This window comes from Corythoichthys intestinalis, chromosome 20, assembly GCF_030265065.1.
Source record: "Corythoichthys intestinalis isolate RoL2023-P3 chromosome 20, ASM3026506v1, whole genome shotgun sequence".
NCBI lineage: Eukaryota > Metazoa > Chordata > Actinopteri > Syngnathiformes > Syngnathidae > Corythoichthys > Corythoichthys intestinalis.
This window is the reverse complement of record NC_080414.1, coordinates 35,250,804-35,269,049: the sequence shown is the minus strand read 5'-3', so window position 1 is coordinate 35,269,049 and position 18,246 is coordinate 35,250,804. Positions and strand designations below refer to the sequence as shown.

At 39.1% G+C, this 18,246-nt stretch overlaps 1 protein-coding gene across 1 annotated transcript in view; it reads right to left on the bottom strand.

The window, feature by feature from the left end:
- The window catches only part of sh3glb1a (SH3-domain GRB2-like endophilin B1a), a 36,475-nt gene that overhangs the window by 4,337 nt on the left and 13,892 nt on the right, over positions 1-18,246 (bottom strand). The window contains exons 6-8 of the mRNA XM_057824819.1: positions 10,161-10,250; positions 3,683-3,783; positions 3,368-3,599 (exon numbers count right to left, since the gene is read on the bottom strand). Of these exons, the coding sequence (XP_057680802.1) occupies positions 3,368-3,599; positions 3,683-3,783; positions 10,161-10,250 (423 nt within the window). The remainder of the gene's footprint in view (positions 1-3,367; positions 3,600-3,682; positions 3,784-10,160; positions 10,251-18,246) is intronic.

Genomic DNA, 18,246 nt, shown 5'->3' with positions numbered 1-18,246 from the left:
ATGTTATTTGGTCTATTAATTTACGTTGTTTGTCTTATTCACAAAGTGTCTGTAACCTGTGACCAGAAGTGGGTAGAGTAGCCAAAAATTTTACTCATGTAAGAGTAACGTTACTTCAAAATAATATTACTCCAGAAAAATTAATCATCCAAAAAATGTAAAAAGTCCAAGTAAAAAAGTATTTGGTGAAAAGAATACTCATGTAATGCTCATGTAATGAGTAACATTGTGAGGAACTGCTTACATTTCTGTTTGAATTTTTTTTTTCTTTCTCAACACAAAGTTATCTATATGAACTGTTGTGATAATAATACAGTACAATAACCCATTACATAACCACATTAAGCCAAACAAATACAAAAAAAAAAAAAAAAAAAATCACTGAATTCCGTCGAGAGAAAAAAAAAATGTCAGAAATTAAGCATTAATCGTCCAGAGAGCATGTGTGCCCTCTGGTGGAGAAAATAGTTTTTTGTTTGAATAGTGGATAGTTCCTTCATAGTTACTATTACGAAATTAAAAGTATAATATCCATTTTGACATGGTCAATCGGCGCCAAATAAAAACTGGGAGAGTTTTAAATCCGCGCTTTCGAGTCATGTTGAGGGCAGCATGCTATGTCAAATACTTCATTTTTTTACGGCGCTTTAAAGATGTCACGGGATTGAACAGGCTGGTGTGATCATAGAATGGCAAGCTTGCGTCTGATTGGTATAATGGAGTCAGCCGATTATTGTTGCGATGTCTCATTGGTGAGATTGGTAGAGCTACTCTTTGCATCGCTGCCAAAAAAAATCTAATAAGTAGAATAAAGAGGAAAAATGTAACGACGCTTGTCTAGCTCTAGCGGAGTAAGAGTTGCGTTTTTTCTTCACAAATCTACTCAAGTAAAAGAAAACGGGTTGGCTTTGTAAAACTGCTCTTAGTAGTACATTTTTCTCAAACGGTTACTCAAGTAAATTTAACGGAGTACAGTACATGTAACGTGTTACTACCAACCTCTGCCTGTGACCAGTATTCTTTTCTTCAACGATGTCTATTTGTTTGTCGACAAATTTTTCATGATGATGACGAGACGATAATGAGCTAAAAACATGTCTTGGGTGCAGTGTTGTTTTTGGCAGCCCTTTTAATTTTTTGTCTACATCATTGTCTTTTGGACAAAAATACTTGTTAGTCTTAGTCATATTTTAATCATTTCAAAATGTTTCCGTCTTGATCTAGTGTTAGTTGACGAAATCTCATACAAATTTCGTCAAGTGTTAGTTGACAGTTACTCAAAATGTTTTCGTCTCTAATATTCAAAGATTTAGTCCAAAAATTAATGTTTCCAACAATTTCGAATGAACATAGACGGATGAGCACATATTGTAGCATCTATAAGGAGAACGCGAACTTTGTGATGACAATACACTCAGCAGGTCAAGCAGGACATTATTTTCAATTAAACCTACCTAGAAGCCACGAACTGTATGTCAAAAAAAAATTTTCCGAGTGTTTAAGCTCTTGTAGATTTACTGACCAGAAAAGTGGCTCTGCTATAAACTGCCCTGTGTCTTAAGAGGACGCTCGCCATTCTAGAGCTAAAGCTAATGCTAACGCTAGGCGTTACATTGAGCGTCTGATAATCACTCAGCACAGACCTTTAAAGGCGAAAGCAACATTGAATTTTCTCTCTTGCCAAGATAACATAACAAATATTGCACAAAGAGAGTGAGCTAAGCTAGTGGATTTTTGCTATGTAGTTTAGCCAATTGTCCTTTTGTCACACTTAGATCCTCATTTCTATATACATTAAAATACCTGAGTTCAGCCTCAAACAGTATAAAAAATTATACTGTTTGAGGCTGAACTCAGGTATTTTAATTTAGTTCAAAATGCATTTAATGCTCTTTTGAAAGTGCAATCTTAGGAGGCTAAAATAAATATTATTGCAAGTAGAGATGTCCCGATCGATCGGCATTCCGATCGATCGGGTCCGATCACGTCATTTTCAAAGTATCGGAATCGGCAAGAAAATATCGGCCATGCCTTTTTTTAATATATATATATTTTTTAATTAAATCGTTTTCTAATTGTATTTAACGTTACAGACATAATATGTTACACTCATCCAGAGTCTTTAGTTTAGGCTTAAGGTAGGGTTATCAAATTTATCCCGATAACAGCGGTAATTAATTTTTTTGAAAATGTATCACGTTCAAATATTTAACGCAATTAATGCATGGGTTGCACAATCCACTCGCGCATTGTCGCGCTCAATCTGTAATGGCGCCGTTTTACCTATATAGAGAGATAAAAGGCAGCGTATAATGAGTAGAGTGAATTTTGGCAGCCTTTGGAGCCTTTCATTAATAGGCTACAGCCTTACAATCCCTCTCCCTACGATTAGAAATATCATGGGAAGCAATGTGGGGAAGCAAGATGGCAATTGATCTTTAACTTGAAACCTGAGAAGATATATCAATTGGTAGAACTATGCACTGTCATGGTTCCACTTCCCATCATGCATTTGGGTTGAATGGCTGCAGTATCATTTACTGAAAGCTCAGCAAATACACTAGATGGCAATATTTAGTCACAATATACAAAGTCACAAGTCTTTCTATCCGTGGATCCCTCTCACAGAAAGAATGTTAATAATGTAAATGCCATCTTGAGGATTTATTGTCATAATAAACAAATACTTACGTACTGTATGTTCAATGTATATATTCGTCCTAGTTGCCAAAATGTATATGATCGGGAAAAATGATCGGGAATGATTGGAATTGAATCGGGAGCAAAAAAAAAAAGAAATCGGATCGGAAATATTGGAATCGGCAGATACTCAAACTAAAACGATCGGGATCGGATCGGTAGCAAAAAAACATGATCGGAACAACCCTAATTGCAAGTAGAAACGCTTGTTTCTTACATCTTACGGCTAAAATTTATTCTGCAAGGCATTAAATGTTTGTACTTCGATTACCCGATTATTCAAACTAGAAAATGATTAATCGATTGTTTAAATAATCAATACTGCAGCTCCAGTGTCATAATTTCTTGTTAATTTAAGAGAGTTAAAACAACCTGCTAAAAGAAAAAAAAAACACTTTTTTTTTTCTTCAGAGGTACTATGTTTGTCACACGGTATAGTGCTGCATCTGCAAATTAAGAGTAACCTTTCAAAAGTGTGCTTCAAACCAACCACACAATTGGCTAAAATAGACAGAGAATGAACTATGGGCAACCAATAAGAGCCTAAACATACCCTCGTGCCTTTTGATTTAACTCGCTACGGCACAACTCCCGTTACGACGCTGGTGCTTGTACTACAGTACGTAAAGGTAACACTCGTTTGTGGAGCGCAACCAGGGTGGCTCACCTCATCAGCCAACAGGGAAAGTTCACTACTGCTCGCCGCATCGTAGTCATAAAGCACCCTCGCTTTGCGGCTGCCACTGGAGCAACGCAATTCACTGAAGCCGCCAGATGTGGCTGGGCCACCACGGCTTGCAGAGTTGGGCAGGGACGCCGACATTGGTATGGTGGGCACCGAGATGCTTGCCCCTTCCGACACAGATGACTGGTTGTTGTTGGTGAATGATGAAGGAAAACTAGCAGGAGAGTGAGGACAAAAAAACAGGAATGAGGTGTTAAAAACTAATTAGCCCTTAATGATAGACGCTAAAAGCATTACCTGCCCAACTGCTTTTGTAGATCAACCATATACTGATAGCATTGCGCATAGTATATAGTCTGAGCCTCAACGAAGTCGTTCAAACAGCGTAGGTGGTGTGCCTGATCCCACACAATAAGAAATACATCAAGTTTAAGAAGATTGGCTCGGTTCACGTTAAGGTCAGGCCTCATTTTATGGCGTCTCAGCTAATTCAATGCTACTATTACAACAAACTTTAGGTGTGAAAAGAAGACATTAACAGTACGGCAATCAAGTCAATTTGCTCAAAGAAGTTACATTGCAGGAAATGTATTCTCACCTTAAGAATGATCACTTCATTAAAAAAACAACCTTATGGACAAGGGGTGTGTATTGCGTCATATCTGGCGATACAATTCGTATCACCATTCACGTCACGATTCGAGTCGATCCAGATTAATCCCAATATTACACTTGAAGATGATTATTGCAATATTTGTATATCATTTTAGAAAAGACAAACCAAAATGGACATAAGTACATTTGTTTTATGTTTAAACAACATATGGATTTCATTGTAACATTTTCTCTTTTTTAGTGCAAACCTGCTTATATACATTGGTACCTCTTCTTACGAAATTAATTGGTTCTGGAAGTAGTTTCGTAATTTGAAAATTCTGTGAGTAGAGATGCGTTTTCCATGTAAATGTGCCCTATTCCGTTCCAACCCCCCCCCCCCCAAAATTCAGACATAAATCTTTCATAATGCATAAAAAAGCATTAAAACATGTAACAAATACATACATACAATTACATTGTTGCACAATTAACATAAAATCAGAGTTGTACATAATGTAAAGAATCAAGAATAAAAGTTAATACACCCATATAAAGCTGTCACAACACGAGGGGTGAATGAAGCGGACGCTGGGATACACACATACACAAACAGTAGAGATCCCCCTTAGCCAATTGGATGCCAGGAATGCTAGCCAATAACCAATGGCAGAGCAGCTATAAGCATATTACGTTCAGTAAACTCTGGGAGCTGTGAGTACGATACATACTGTATTTTTTCCTTTCGTATCCTGACATTTCTTTCGTAACAGATATTTTCCCGTTGAGGCGCATCTTAACCTGAAAACTCTGCATGTAGAGACATTCGTATGTACCTCCGTTTTGCAGTGAAAACCAAAACGAGCCAAAATTTCAGACTTATAAAAGGACTAATCCGAGCAACCACTAGAGGGCAACATAAACAAATTTCTACTCAGATTAGTCTAATGTTGTTACTTCAGCAAAGTGCAAGGTAATGCTGCTGCGCGCTGCCAACTACTGGACGGGAGAAGAAGTGCAGCCACACTGAATTGTTTATTTCCACCAAGAACACACATTTAAGGATTGATACAGACGGATATCGATATGAGAATTGCGCGATATATGTCAGAATAAATTTTTTAAAACACCACTATTATGGCCTCAAGGGCGTAGGTTTGAATATGGACAGTAGGGACAAAACACTACCAACCTTTCACGATGCTCAAATTGTTCCCACCAACTTTTAACCAACCTGATTTGCATTCTATAAGGACTTCAGTTTTATAGGTAATTTAGATTGTCTTCCCATATGTTGTAAGGATAGACTAGACTAGGAGTGGGAACCTCAGGACACCTCACGATACGATACGATTCGCGATACAAGGCTCACGATAACGGTTATCTCGCGATACAGCGATTATCGATATATTGGTCAGAAATTTAATACATTATATTCTACGATATAACTGTTGAAAGGGGAAAAAAAGATTTCAAAATAGAAAGAGTACTGTTTAAGTTATTTATTAAACAATGACACCTTTTCTGTGCAACATTGCTGTTAAATATGAATCTACTGCAAATTGGGTACCTGCACATATAGAGGAAACAAACCACAACCACTGATATCTCTTGGAGAGATCATGATGAATGGCACCCTTAATTTCTTTAAAGTTTTAAATCTTTAGAAAAAAAAATAACAGTGCTGTTGGTGTCAGTCATCAGTTGAGCTTGGAGTGGGGCAATGATAAAATTGGTGGGTCTTTTCTTCGTATATGACCTTTGTTGCCAAAAGCATTGGTTTGAGCACTTCCACCATCTGCTTCAGCATTTGAGATGTCAGACTCAGTCACATTCTTCCTCACCTTGTGTGAAGTGAAGTTCACTGAGTAATTCACTGAGTGAACCTTATGTTTGTTAGACGATTCTTGCATACAGCAAAGTCCTTGTTCACCTTACTTCCTTTCTTGTTGGTGTAAACTCTAAAGTGTGTCCACATGTGTGATTTGTAGCAATATTTTTGTCACTTGTTCCTCCACCGTTCCCACGAAGTTTAAAAAAAAAATTTTTTTCAACCCACTTGGAGCTTCCTCTCTTCTCTAGACAACTTGTGAGCACTTTACCTTCACCGCCACTCTTGAGCGCCCCTAGTGGACCGCCAAGGAATTGCTCAACAAACGTTGAGCAGTTTACAGCATCCAATGGCCAATATGTCAAATAAATGTATCGATACTTGGCGGGAGCATATCGATAACTGATCGGGTTGCAAAATATCGTGATAAATCGCTGTATCGAGATATTGTCACACTCTTAGAATTAAAGGTGTGCAAAATTTCCGATTCTTAGATTATTCGCGATTCGGCCGTGGAAGATTCGAGAACGATTCACAAACATCCAAATTCTGATTATTGAAATATGCCAAGTAAAGCGGAAGTACAACACACTCAGTGCGCCGCGCGGTCTTCCGGACGGAACGGAGCGAGAGTAGCTAAACATCATGCTTCTCATTACCCGGCCCCTCGGGTAATGAGAAGCAACTCACGGAACTCGCGGCTCTAGCTCAACTCATGCCACGAGATAAAAAAAACACAACAACATACCTGACTGCTGCCGAAAAGCTGCTACAAAGTACAGCCACATAATGTTACGGTAGATATCATTTATATAAGACTAGATGCATTATAGATTCGGTAGTGTTAACAGCACATCTACAAAAAGCTAGATGCGGGCGTTAGTAAACAGCCGCCATCTTAAAGCAGTACACTTCCCTGCAAGGCTGTTGTAGCGAACCTTCCAAGCAAACCTAATTAACTTTTTATCTAAAATACCCCTAAATCGGTAAAATATTGACTTGAATCTATCTTTAAAATAGTTTTAAAACTTTAGGGAAATTATGGAATAACGGGAGCAATTTTAACAACTTTAACGGCTGATTCACAACATTAAATTAATTGAATGTAGTTTAAAGCTGCTGATACAGAATGGGGACTGGAGTTTTTTTTATTTAATGTTATTTTTGTATATTTGTTTACTGCTATAGGTTAACTTGATACTGAAATAGTAGTTTGGTTTAGCCTGAGAGTATTTTTGAACAATTTTGGAACTAATGTACAAAAAAAAAAAAAAAAAAAAAAAAAAAGGAGGGGGTGCATCAATAATCGTTTTATAATCGAATCGGAGCCTCTGAATCATAATCGTAATCGAATCGTTAGGTGCCCAAAGATTCCCAGCTCTACTTAGAATAGACCCTACCATTATTAAGTGAATTGTTTTCATTATGTTCAGACTTACATTGATCCTTTTTCACTTGCGAAATGTGCCGGTCCATTTTTTTCCCCCTCACACGCACATTTGATTGGCTGATGACTTAACCCCCCCTCCCGCCACCTAGACACACTCACGCCGCCCCGACAGATCCTCAGTAAAGTTTTTTTCGCCCAGCAGCCACTGTATTTAAAAAGACATCAATGTTGTGGAGGTGGGGGAAACACCACAAATTCTGTTACTCAAAGTCCGACCTGCATATGTTTATATATATATATGACCTGCTTATGTTAGCATAACATTTAACTGTGTGAACCTGCTAACCTTCAAAACTACTGCGGTCAGGCCAGCCTCCACAAGGAACAACGAAGTCAAACTAGCCGTCCTTCGTTTGGATCATTGTTTGCATTATGTGCATTCTGATAATGCAACGCAGTGGCAGTCCCTTTATTTAAAAAACGGGGAGGTATCCCCACTTCAGGGGGACACTGACATGAATGAAAAAACGGGGAGCTATCCAAGACTGGGTCCACTTCAAGGGGACACAGACATGAATGACATGAAAAAAAATCTGTGAAATAAAATCTCACATAAGAATTTTATGAGAGTACTTTGGTTCGAGTCTTGGGGTCGCCTCGGATGCCTCAGATGTAGATCGCTCCTTGGTATCTCAGATTCTGTTTTCATTATTTTTTCCCCAAATCACTCTTATATTACAATATTTTAGTTTGAGTCTAGGGGTGCTTCAATGTCCCCAAGAAGCGGACCCATTCTTGGATAGATCCCCATTTCTTAATAAAGGGACTTGAACTTCAAAATGTTTCTTTAGTAGTTTTTTGAAAAAAAAAAAAAAAAAAAAAAAAGTTTGAATCAAACATTGCATAACCTGAACCAATCCACATGAAAGTAACAGTCAATACAGAGTCACCAGTAGGTGGATGGCGATGTAGTGTAAAGCGCCTTGAGCGCCTTGAAAGGTGGAAAAGCGCTATACAAGTATAACACCATTTACCACCATTTACCATTTATTTTGCATTGATCATTGAGCGCATCAATTAATTAGGTTCATATTCATGAGAAATGTAGCCCTGACCCCCATGCACCCAATCTGTTTGGTCTTATTGATGTCCTGTGCCCAGCAAAAAGTGTACATGCAGGTTATGCTGTTACAGTGCCTTGCAAAAGTATTCGGCCCCCTTGAATCTTGCAACCTTTCGCCACATTTCAGGCTTCAAACATAAAGATATGAAATTTAATTTTTTTGTCAAGAATCAACAACAAGTGGGACACAATCGTGAAGTGGAACAACATTTATTGGATAATTTAAACTTTTTTTAACAAATAAAAAACTGAAAAGTGGGGTGTGCAATATTATTCGGCCCCTTTACTTTCAGTGCAGCAAACTCACTCCAGACGTTCAGTGAGGATCTCTGAATGATCCAATGTTGTCCTAAATGACCGATGATGATAAATAGAATCCACCGGTGTGTAATCAAGTCTCCGTATAAATGCACCTGCTCTGTGATAGTCTCAGGGTTCTGTTTAAAGTGCAGAGAGCATTATGAAAACCAAGGAACACACCAGGCAGGTCCGAGATACTGTTGTGGAGAAGTTTAAAGCCGGATTTGGATACAAAAAGATTTCCCAAGCTTTAAACATCTCAAGGAGCACTGTGCAAGCCATCATATTGAAATGGAAGGAGCATCAGACCACTGCAAATCTACCAAGACCCGGCCATCCTTCCAAACTTTCTTCTCAAACAAGGAGAAAACTGATCAGAGATGCAGCCAAGAGGCCCACGATCACTCTGGATGAACTTCAGAGATCTACAGCTGAGGGGGGAGAGTCTGTCCATAGGACAACAATCAGTCGTACACTGCACAAATCTGGCCTTTATGGAAGAGTGGCAAAAAGAAAGCCATTTCTCAAAGATATCCATTAAAAGTCTCGTTTAAAGTTTGCCACAAGCCACCTGGGAGACACACCAAACATGTGGAAGAAGGTGCTCTGGTCAGATGAAACCAAAATTGAACTTTTTGGCCACAATGCAAAACGATATGTTTGGCGTAAAAGCAACACAGCTCATCACCCTGAACACACCATCCCCACTGTCAAACATGGTGGTGGCAGCATCATGGTTTGGGCCTGCTTTTCTTCAGCAGGGACAGGGAAGATGGTTAAAATTGATGGGAAGATGGATGCAGCCAAATACAGGAACATTCTGGAAGAAAACCTGTTGGTATCTGCACAAGACCTGAGACTGGGACGGAGATTTATCTTCCAACAGGACAATGATCCAAAACATATAGCCAAATCTACAATGGAATGGTTCAAAAATAAACGTATCCAGGTGTTAGAATGGCCAAGTCAAAGTCCAGACCTGAATCCAATCGAGAATCTGTGGAAAGAGCTGAAGACTGCTGTTCACAAACACTCTCCATCCAACCTCACTGAGCTCGAGCTGTTTTGCAAGGAAGAATGGGCAAGAATGTCAGTCTCTAGATGTGCAAAACTGATAGAAACATACCCCAAGCCACTTGCAGCTGTAATTGGAGCAAAAGGTGGCGCTACAAAGTATTAACGCAAGGGGGCCGAATAATATTGCATGCCCCACTTTTCAGTTTTTTATTTGTTAAAAAAGTTTAAATTATCCAATAAATTTTGTTCCACTTCACGATTGTGTCCCACTTGTTGTTGATTCTTGACAAAAAAATAAAATTTTATATCTTTATGTTTGAAGCCTTAAATGTGGCGAAAGGTTGCAAGGTTCAAGGGGGCCAAATACTTTTGCAAGGCACTGTATATTGTCAATACCAATTGTGATACCCTACCTACGCCCTTGTATAGACTATCCATTTTCAGTTATGTGTGGATTTTTGTTTTTAAATTAAGAAGCATTACGTGACTTGGGATTGAGGTGGCAAGTTCGGTTACACACATGGGTGCTGCTGACGCCTTCTAGCAGCAGTCGGGTGATCTCAGCCTGACGGTCAAATTCACTCTGAGTCATCCTCAACTCCTGCTCTGCCTGCAGGAAAGAATAAAAATGATTCCACATCAACTTAACCATAGACATGTTCAACGCAGGATAGGACACACAAGACAAGTGTTGTATGGTCCCTTTAATGGAAAACTCAGAAAATGGCAAGAAGCTTAATGTGATGTAACAAAACTGAATTTGGTTCCAAAAATATGACAATGAATTTGAATATTCAAAGCATGCATTACTCACAAAATATTGCAATGAATCATGTACGTTTTGCAGAGAGGTGTGAAACTCATTGTCATGGGCCACGTTATAGTATCCCTCAGGGCAGTTAGGACTATGAACCCATACAAATTTCATTCCTTCCTCATATTACACATACAGATCTAAATAAGTGCCTCACTAGTTTTTACAGGAATTTGTAACAATAACATGTTTGCAATAAATAGATCTTACTATAGTAAAGGAAAATTGCTTTTTTGATATTGATTTGGGCTTGAAATAAGACTATGATTTGCTTTCAAAGTCCTTAAAATGCTGCAGTATTAAGACAGAACTGGCCTGGGCCTTGAGTTTTATAACTTATTGTGTAATCTAATCAAATAACTACCGGTAATAAAACAAAAATGAATCTGAAAATGATTGTGTATTCTGCATACAGTCAACAGGACATAACATGGACCTGCCACATAGTGAAATGTTAAGCTTATCAATAGATGTTGATGAAAGTGACAACAGCTTCACATTCTGCACTCTACTGCGTGCAGTACACAAGTTGAGGGATATCATGAGGAAGGGAATGTCATTATAGATTGCGCTTCTAATCGGTCTTGGATACACAGGTCCAAGTGTGACTGCAGATAATATGACTGACTTGGGGAGGGGACGCAGTGAGTGTGTGAGAAAGTGTCTTTTTTCTTCCAAAGTCAAACATGGCTCCAACATTCCACTCACCTCTGTCACTTCCTCTGCTCACATCTGCTGCTTTGTGATTTAAAAACAAGTGACAGGAGTTAGAGCTACATCTGTCGTGTAGCTACAGATCATATGTGTGTGAGTATGTATGTGACAAAATCACACTATCAATAAAAAACACCTCATCTTAATGACAGTCGCCTCACAACATTACAAACTCACTTAAGAATCCTTACAATTCAAACAATTTTTTAAAATATAATTATAGCCAGGGAGTTTTGTTTCTTTGTTAATTGTCTACTGCCTGATTGCAGACGGCACATAATGAGGCCAGTTGTACTGACAGTGGCTTTCTTGTAGTTTTAACATTCTCAGCTCTCTGATGCTTCTGGTACAACACAAAAGTTGTACTAAATACCGTAGTAATGTGCATCTCAGTTATTTTGAATGCACTTTGAGGCACGAGGATCAAATGTCAAAGAGGTTTCTTGGATGAGCCTAAATCTAGGAAGCTTGGATTTCTCATGTACAGCATGACAATTGCGATACATTTTTCTCACACATTTGAGTTAGGGCTGGAGCAATCGATTATTTAAGTAACCGATTAATCGATCAATTAGTAATTGTGAATAATCGAGTAATCTGATTAGGAAAATTTGATGCATTGCAAGATATATTATAGGAGATGTAAAGCAAAGGCTTACTAAGATTTCACTTTTAAAAGAGCATTAAACGCGAATACAAAATTATGCAGGAATGCACTTTCATTTCACAAGTACAATAAATGCATTGAAAATAAATTAAAATGCCTGAGCTTGGCCTCGACAAACTCACTATGTTGGGCCTCCCTTCACGCACTCGCTCCTGGATTAAGAATTTCTTGACCAACAGACCCCAGGTTGTGAAACTTGGCCCCCATCACTCTACCACCCGTACACTAAGCACCGGCACACCACAAGGCTGCCTGCTCAGCCCTCTTCTGTACTGCCTTTACACATACGACTGCAGCCCGACCGACAGGAAGAATGTCATTGTTAAATTTGCTAACGACACCACTGTCGTTGGGCTGTTCTCAAGGGGGGACAAGGCTGCTTTCCAGGAGGTCCTGAGACTCGCTTCCTGGTGTACGTTTAGCAACCTGGCACTGAAAACCGCAAAGACAAAAGAGCTCATTGTGGACTTCAGGAGGAACCGTGCCGAACCTCCTCCGCTTTTCATCAACGGCAGAGAGGGTCCACACCTTTAAGTTCCTCGACATTCAAATCTGGGATGAACTAGAGCCAGGCGGTTTACCGAAAATTTACCTTTACCGAGATGGTTCTCGATGACTGACGTAATTTTGACCATGTGGGTAAATTCGTTTTTCCAGCCCGCTTTGACTATGTGTTGTTCGGCTATGCTCATTCCCCTTTAACAAAGTTCAGCCCGTGTGCTTATGTGTGAAGTCACGTGGCTATCAGGAAAAACAAACGGAAGCATGTTGCTATCAACCGGTGTGCTAACGCTACAAGTGAACGTGATGGAGTCGGATTATCGGATAATAGTGAAACGGCTACCGGTAGCCAGGCCACAGGGATTTCGAGTATAGCATTAGTCGACGATCATAGTGTGGTGTTGGGGCCAAGAAAGAACTCGACGTCGATTGTATATTGGATTCGAGAAGGACGACAAACAATGGAGCACTACATCAGTTTCACAGTCCATTTCAAAGACAACAAGTGGGAGATGCGCACCCCGTCTGCTGGATACGGACTATTTTTTGGACGACCACACGGTTGAAATGATTGTTCAGGTCCGAAAACAAATGCTCTCTGCATGGGACGTGAGGTCGGCATAAACACCGACAGCGGCTCTAACGTTGTCGAAGCGGCTAAACTCAAGGAGTTGATACGGGAGCAGTGCTTTAGACACGGACTGCACCTAGCAATCAGTATGTCACGTTATTTTGCATCTATGGCTACGTTCATATTGCAGGTCTTAATGCACAAATCGAATTTTTTGTCATATCTGTTTTTTTGGGCGTGCCCGTTCAGACTGCCTTTGTCCATTCAGCCCGTTCAAGTATTACGCATGCGCACTACTTTGCAGTCTGACATGCGCTGAGCAAGAAGACCCGCATGCGCAGAAGCACTACACACATGCTGGCTGTCATCCGTCATTCCAGAGCGATTGATTTCCAAAAAGAGGACACAAATAACAAGACATAAATAATCCCCGTTTAGGCTTATATTCAAACTTTCTGTGGCTCGATAGCACGCACGCACTGTCCGTGCATGTCACACACACACATATGGGCAGTTTGCCCCGACTCTCGGCCGTGTAAGCAATCTTGAAATATTGCTCACAGAGAGCAAAGAGAAAACCGATTATTCTCAGGCTTATCCTCAACCCATTTTTATTTTTTTTATGACTATTGCCAAGCCTGACCCTTCCCCAAAGGCCGTATTCAAGGCAAGCTAGGCGCACAGCTGCACCGCTACTGTAGCGCGCCGTCTCTCTCGCTCTTTGATGACGTAATTGCTGCATGAATTCCGATTTGGGAGACTTGCCAGTTCAGACCGGATTTAAACCACATGCGAAAGTGACCCAGATCGGATTTTAAATGGTCCACTTCTATGCGACTTGTCCTGTTCAGACAGTCAAGTTAATGCCTCACTTCAGTCAGAAAAACACGAAAAAATCGGATTTGTGCATTAAGACCTGCAGTATGAACGTAGCCTATGTGTGTGACTATGATAGCTTTTACAATGGATCAGCTCAGTATTAAGCATAAAGTATAAACATCCTTTTATCCAATCATTCCATGAGTGTAGCCTATACTATGACCGTTTAATGGCCACAGCTATTTTTTGTATGTGCCTGCTTTATTCTGTGTCATTACAGCCATCATAAAATCGTAAATGTTTCATTGAGATAAGAGAGCAGTCTAGCTTAATGTGTATGGGGGGGGGGGGGGGGTTAACATGCTATTTTTTCGCAGTAGGAACTTGAAGTAAACACTTGTGTTGAGTGATCATGTCACAGCAGCCATTAAAAATAAGTTGTCTGATACTCGGTCCTCTGTTTGAAGTGCAGTGTTGAAGCCCCTCTTCTGTAAGTCATTTTGTTGCAATGACATCTTTGCACAGTGACCATAGCAATTTTTGTACAATGTTGTACATTGTTCAGTCATACAAGCCGTTTTAAATGTTTATTGTTTACAAAAGATATTTATATACTTAACGATTAAACTGAATGCACAATTGTTAAATGTTACATTGAAAGCAGGTAAATAATTGAAAGAGAAATGGTTAATTTGTATTTAATGCATTTATTCAGATTTCCAAATCATATAACGGTCCGATTGGGCGAATTTATCTTCATTTATCGTTATCAAGGTAAATCTGCTAATAAGTACATAAGGCCACATCGCCCGGCCCTACGATGATCTCTCCTGGTCAGTTAACAATATTCTACCAAAAAGAAAGCTCAGCAATGACTGCACTCGTTGAGGGTCTTAAGGAAGCATGCCTCAGACAAGAAGCTGCTGCTCTCCTTTTATTATGGTACTATCATACGTCTGCTTATCTACTACATCACTGCCTGGTATGGGAGCTGCACTGCTGCGGACAGAGAGAGACTCCAGAGGACAGTCAAAGCAGCTCAGAGAATTGTTGGCTGCCCTCTACCCACCTTGGCTAAAGTCTACTCCTCCCGCTGCCTCAGCAGACCCCGCAGCATCCTCAGAGACATTTATTATCCTGGGTCTCAACTAGGGCTGAACGATATTGGAAAAAACTGACATTGTGACTTTTTGGGGGTTTGCGATATATATTGCAATGTTAAAACTTGGAAGAATTTTCACCAGATGACTTGAATAGCTGGTTGGGAAGACTTTGGTTGACTCACCATGTTTTTGTAAAAACGTGATGTATTATTGTATTCATATAATACTGTTAAATCCAGGTTAAGGGGGTTTATCTGTGAATGATGAAGATTGCTGTATATAAAAGGGATCAGGAGGCAATGCCACGTCTCACACTTGCTGCTTTTATGAAGCAAAACAGAAGTTTACGTGTAAAAAAAAAACACAAAAAAAAAACAATTGCATGTCCTGTGATGGACAACAACTCTCTCAATGCAAACATGTAACCATTGACCTTGTTGCATCATTGTCACTGTTGCTACTATTATCATTGTGTGGTTCTATTTATGATTCCTGGGTATTAATCTATTTATATACTTGAACCATAGACTTCATAATGTATTGACAGGACACGGGGCTGATTCATAGGGGGCCTATCTCCGTCAAAGCTGATCGAGTGGAAATACAGACAAAGAGCTTTTTCCGTTGAAAATTCTTGTATGCTTAAATCCTTGAATTCTTTAAATATATATACATATATATATATATATATATATATTATATATATATATATATATATTAGGGCTGTCAAACAATTAAAATTTTTTAATCGAGTTAATTACAACTTAAAAATTAATTAATCGTAATTAATCGCAATTAATCGCAATTAAAACCATCTATAAAATATGCCATATTTTTCTGTAAATTATATATATATTCTGTAAAATAAATTGTTGGAATGGAAAGATAAGACACAAGATGGATATATACATTCAACATAGACTGCGGAAGGAACCAGCTACTAGATGGTTCGATTAGTCTTTCGCCCCTATACCCAGGTCGGACGACCGAATTGCACGTCAGGACTGTAGTGGGCATTTCACTCTACTGTCATTTAAATCTGTCTATGCTTTCCTCACTCCGAAGCGTCTACTTTTTCCAAAGCTAGACAGCTAGTGAATGACGCCTTAATAATCAGACTTCCTTTTTCATCTGATTTATTAATAAAATGGCCTAAAACCATTTTCCTCTTTAGACCGGCGTAAAACCACCAAAAAAAAGTACACAAGCATTGCATTAGCAACAACGTTAGCTTAGCACGCTATACAGGTTCACTAAACATAAACAAAAAGCGTCTCATACAAAAAATATAACATTTCGCTTACTAACATAATATGCACATTCGTTACAATAACCATACTTACGGACAAATCTTGTCCAAGGATCATATAAGCACAACATTACAACGTAGGCGTCAGCCCGAGACGTCGTGCAGCCATATTGAACTGGCAAGAAAACAAACCATGTCGCAAAGCGACCACAAGAGCTCGCTGTTGGACATCACAAAAAGCCTTGCTGTAAAACTTACCAAAAGGCAGAATACTGTCTGAGCGGGACATGTGCGTTAATTGCGTCAAATATTTTAACGTGATTAATTAAAACAATTAATTACCGCGCGTTAACGCGATAATTTTGACAGCCCTAATATATATATATGTATATATATATATATATATATTATATATATATACAGTGATACCTCAGCTCACGAACATAATTGGTTCCCAGAAAGTGTGTGTAAGGCGAAAAGTTCGTCTTCCGAACATTTATTTCCCATAAGAAACCATTAAAATGAGAATAATCCGTTCCCAGGTCCCCATAAAACATAATTTTCTACTAAATAAGCCTTAAAACTACACAAAAATATACCTTATTTTAGGTATAATAAATGTGCTATTGTATTGTAATTAAAGAAATAAACTGTACTGTATAATAAAGTCGTTTTATTTACATTTGTGATGGTAATTGATGGCTTGATGGAATGGAGTGGGAGGAGGAGGGAGGGAGGGAGTTACTGTTTGGAAGGAGAGTCACCTTCCATAAGGACTGTAGGTAACTCAACCTCCGGTGTGGCTTGTCTTCTTTGCACCCTTAATAGCTTCCTTGTTCTTAAGGATGGTAGCAATGGTAGACTTAGCGTACTGGTACTGGGACGCTAAGTCACACAAACGCACACCTTGTTCGTGTTTTTCAATGATCTCCTTCTTCTGCTCGATCGTAATTTTCTTTAATGTCTTCTTAGGCTTAACACTAGCCTGTGGTGTGGTCTTTTTCAGTCCCATAATAGCAAAAGTACATTCAATATGGTCCAAAATGTCTATCAAACACAAACCACGTCCGCACTCAACGAAAGGGAGGGGACGAACTGGGACGCCGTGAGCGTGCGTCAGCTTCTCGTGGCCGCCACCGTGGCGCTGTTCGACCGCGTGGTTTGGTACGTCCGCCGAAAACTAGTTCGTCAGCAGAGACTATATGCTCGCGAATTTAATGTTCTTGAGGCGAAAAGTTCGTGAGCTTAAGCGTTCGTGAGCTGAGGTATCACTGTGTGTGTGTATATATATATATATATATATATATATACAGTGGGGAGAACAAGTATTTGATACACTGCCAATGGGAAAATCCATTGGCAGTGTATCAAATACTTGTTCTCCCCACTGTATATATGGACGTAAAACAGTCTCGATTCATGGTTAAAGGCAAAAAAAAAAAAAAAAAAAAACGTGCAGTTAGCATTTCTTTTACACCAATATTGCGAACTATGAGGCTAAACAGAAAGGAAATTAGCGGCCGTCATATGTAAACAAAGAACTTTTTCTGTTGAAAATTCTTGTGAATAAATGCTTAAATCCCTGAATTCTTTATATAGATACGTAAAAGTCTCAATTCTTGGTTAAAAGTTAGAAAAAAAAAGTGCAGGTAGCAGTGATTTTATGTAAATATTGCCAAGTATAATGCCAATACTGAAGCGGCTTATTTCTCCCATTGATTTTTTTCACATTTCCAAATGAATGCATGGTACGTTATGAAGTTGATGCTTTAACATCAACACTCTACCTCCTCTTTAACACATCTTCCCTAAAAAAACTGCTAAATATACCCCCAACTAAATTATGAATGAATAAACAATCATATTAGCTCAGACAAAAACAATCTTATGTTGGTCTTAACAGGGAACAGCTGGATCCAGCCATGTTAGAAGAGTTATGTCATATTCACTCTTGCCACTAAAGGGCAGTGTATCCACCCAAATCGATAAAACTAAGCACAAACACTTTCAAAACAAACCATTACAACGCCACTCGATTCAAAGCATTTTTTGTAATCGAATTAGTCGAGTTAATCGATTAATCATTGCAGCACTACATTTGCCCATACCAAATAAGTTAAGCTCTTATGGTTGTACAGTTGCACGTAATGCACAGGCAACATATCAAC